This window comes from Meleagris gallopavo, chromosome 9, assembly GCF_000146605.3.
Source record: "Meleagris gallopavo isolate NT-WF06-2002-E0010 breed Aviagen turkey brand Nicholas breeding stock chromosome 9, Turkey_5.1, whole genome shotgun sequence".
Classification (NCBI taxonomy): domain Eukaryota; kingdom Metazoa; phylum Chordata; class Aves; order Galliformes; family Phasianidae; genus Meleagris; species Meleagris gallopavo.
Genome location: NC_015019.2, coordinates 1,248,876 through 1,251,382, shown reverse-complemented (window position 1 = coordinate 1,251,382; position 2,507 = coordinate 1,248,876). Strand labels below are relative to the sequence as shown.

Sequence of the window (2,507 nt, the reverse complement as noted above, 5' to 3'; positions counted from 1 at the left end):
TCCCATTCCCATTCCCATTCCCATTCCCATTCCCATTCCCATCCCTTCCCCCACCCCACACCCCAGATGTGGGGCTGCCTGCACCATCTTTGTGCTTGGGGCACAGTTACCATGGGCCGTGCCAGCGTCCCCCCACGCTGGGAAAGCCCCGCTCAGCCCAGCAGCCGCTTCTGTTATTTTTACATTTTCAACAAATCGACCGTTTCTTAGAGACTTCCTGACGCAACACCTTAACCCTTTGCTGCCCGGACTGCAGCAATCCCATAGATCCCCACCATGGGGAGGGGGGTGACATGCGTGGCTGTCCCTAGGAAGGGAGAGTCCCTCGTCACACCCCACACTGCAAGGCGAGGGGACATCAGTCTTGGAGGAGCGGGTGATGCAGGGGGGGCCCTGCCAGCCACAGGGAGGGGTTTGTGGCTGCTCTGCCCGTGCCATTGGCTGTCCCAGTGTCACACCATGCTGCCAGTGCTCTGCCCATGGGGAGGGGGGGGAGGAAGGGAGGCATAGCTGGGAAAGTGGTTTTGGGGTGCACGGGCTGAGCGGGATGGGGGGGTCAGCCACTGCCCACTCACCCACCCACCCCCTGCAGAAGGGTGGGGGACAGAGGGAGTGGTGTGGTGACACTGAGCACCGTGCCCCATCCCTGCATCCCATCCACACATCCCAAATTCACTCCTGTATACAGGGACTGCCCTGCCTAGATATGCACACAGCAGGGGGAAACTTGCACACGCGCGTGCACCTGCAGGGCTGCGGCACTGCCCAGAGTGGGGTCCCAGCCCTGGGATGGGGTGGGGAGCAGGGAGAGGACGGACACCTCATCAGTGTTCCGTGGGTCTGTGTTTTGGTGTTTACCAGCATTTCCTTGGCACCAACCGTCGCCAGCCCCGCTGTGACTCATGTCAGATTGGTTTTGCACCGCCCTCACCGCAGTGAGGACTGAAGCCACGGCAAAAGGCGGCAGGATGCGGTCGGCACGGCACAAATCCCACGGTACACCCCCAGAGGAGGGTGCTGCACCCATCCCGCTATGCTGCATCCATCCCAAACCCCATCCCTGCCAGCCGCATGGCATCCACAGCCCCAGGGATGTTCACATCCATCACAGCTCTCTCTCTCATATTGTATTTCAGGGTGGTCCGATCTTGCGCTCAGTGCTACAAGATGCCATGGCATCAACAGTGGAGGAGTGCAGCCCCCTGCATGACCCCCAGCACATCCCTGCACACATGGGGACACTGAGACCTGCAGGATCTGCTCACCTTCCCCCCCCATAGGATGCAGGGTGCTGCTCCCATCTCCAAAATCCCACATGAGCCCATCCAGGGGTCTGACCCAAACACAAGGAGCAGCACCATGAAACCTAAAGGCTTGGCAGCAACTGGGGCACAGCAGCCCCATCCCACCCCCCAGTCTCAATCCATATCGCCCCATCCCCCCGATGGCCCCCTCCCCACCACCAGACATAGCACAGGGGCAGGTGCTTCTATAAAAAAGTAGACTTTATTGCAATTTCTAGCTAAAAATGTACACAACCACATCATCGCTCCAACCGTCCGACGTCTGCAGGGACGTCCCGTCACCTGGGGGGGAGCGCCGCACCCATCGCTGCCATCCCCCATTTCGGGGCAGTTTTGGGGCCTCTGGCCACCCAGTTCCCCCAGTTCCACCCTACTGCCATTCCAGTCTCCTCTCAAATCCTGCCCAGGAGGGCACAGCCAGCCTGCAGCATCCCGCCGGCACCGCATAGACACAGCTACAGAAACACCTCAACTACAGTCAAACAAGGTTTGCTTGGTTTGTTTTTTTTTTTGGTTGTTGTTCTCTCTTTCTTTCCTTGTAATCCCCACGCCGACGTGCGTGCAACCACGACAGCTGCTCAAGTCCAGGTTTGGGTTGCTCCCCCCACCCCCCACAACGCTGGGGCTCGGCGCGCTCCTTCCAGCCGCATCCCCATGGACAGCACTACGGGGTCTCGGCGAGCTCTGCCCCACACACTGCAGGGAGGGCAGACAGGTGGGGGTCAGCCACCGGCATCTCCCGGAGGGACGAGCATCCCGGCACCGGGCTCCGGCAGTCCTCTGCGCCAAGGCAGAAAAACTTGGCTTATTTTGGTATCGTTGCAGGAGATGAAGTAGAAAGAGTTCCGTGGCTCTGCCCACCCCAAGGACAGAGCCACTTTACACCGCAGAGCCCCCCGAGTGCTGGGCCGGGGGGGCAGCCCCCGGGTTCTGCTCCTGGGGGTGCAACACCTCGGATGGGAGCCGTGACTGGAACTTCTCCAGCTGCTCGGGGCTGGCCAGGGTCTTCAGGAGGCTGTTCTCACGCTCCAGCTGCGAGTTCTTCTCCAGCAGTTCCTTAATCTGCTCCTTCAGCACTTCCACCTCCTCCCGCACAGCGTACATCAGGTGGTTTTTCACCAGGTCCTGCGTTGGGGGGGGAAGGATGGGGACCGTTGGTGGGATGCTCATGGAGCTGCCCCATCCCTCCCTGCACCCTGCTGC

General features: G+C 60.6%; 1 protein-coding gene across 1 annotated transcript; it reads right to left on the bottom strand.

Annotated features, from left to right (window-relative positions):
• Positions 1 to 1,487: 1,487 nt before the first annotated feature.
• On the bottom strand, positions 1,488 to 2,501 carry LOC100542258 (TSC22 domain family protein 3-like). Its single transcript, XM_003214097.3, has one exon. It carries the CDS (start codon positions 2,472 to 2,474, stop codon positions 2,184 to 2,186), a length of 291 nt encoding a protein of 96 aa, XP_003214145.2. The 5' UTR covers positions 2,475 to 2,501; the 3' UTR covers positions 1,488 to 2,183.
• Between the last annotated feature and the right edge of the window lie 6 nt (positions 2,502 to 2,507).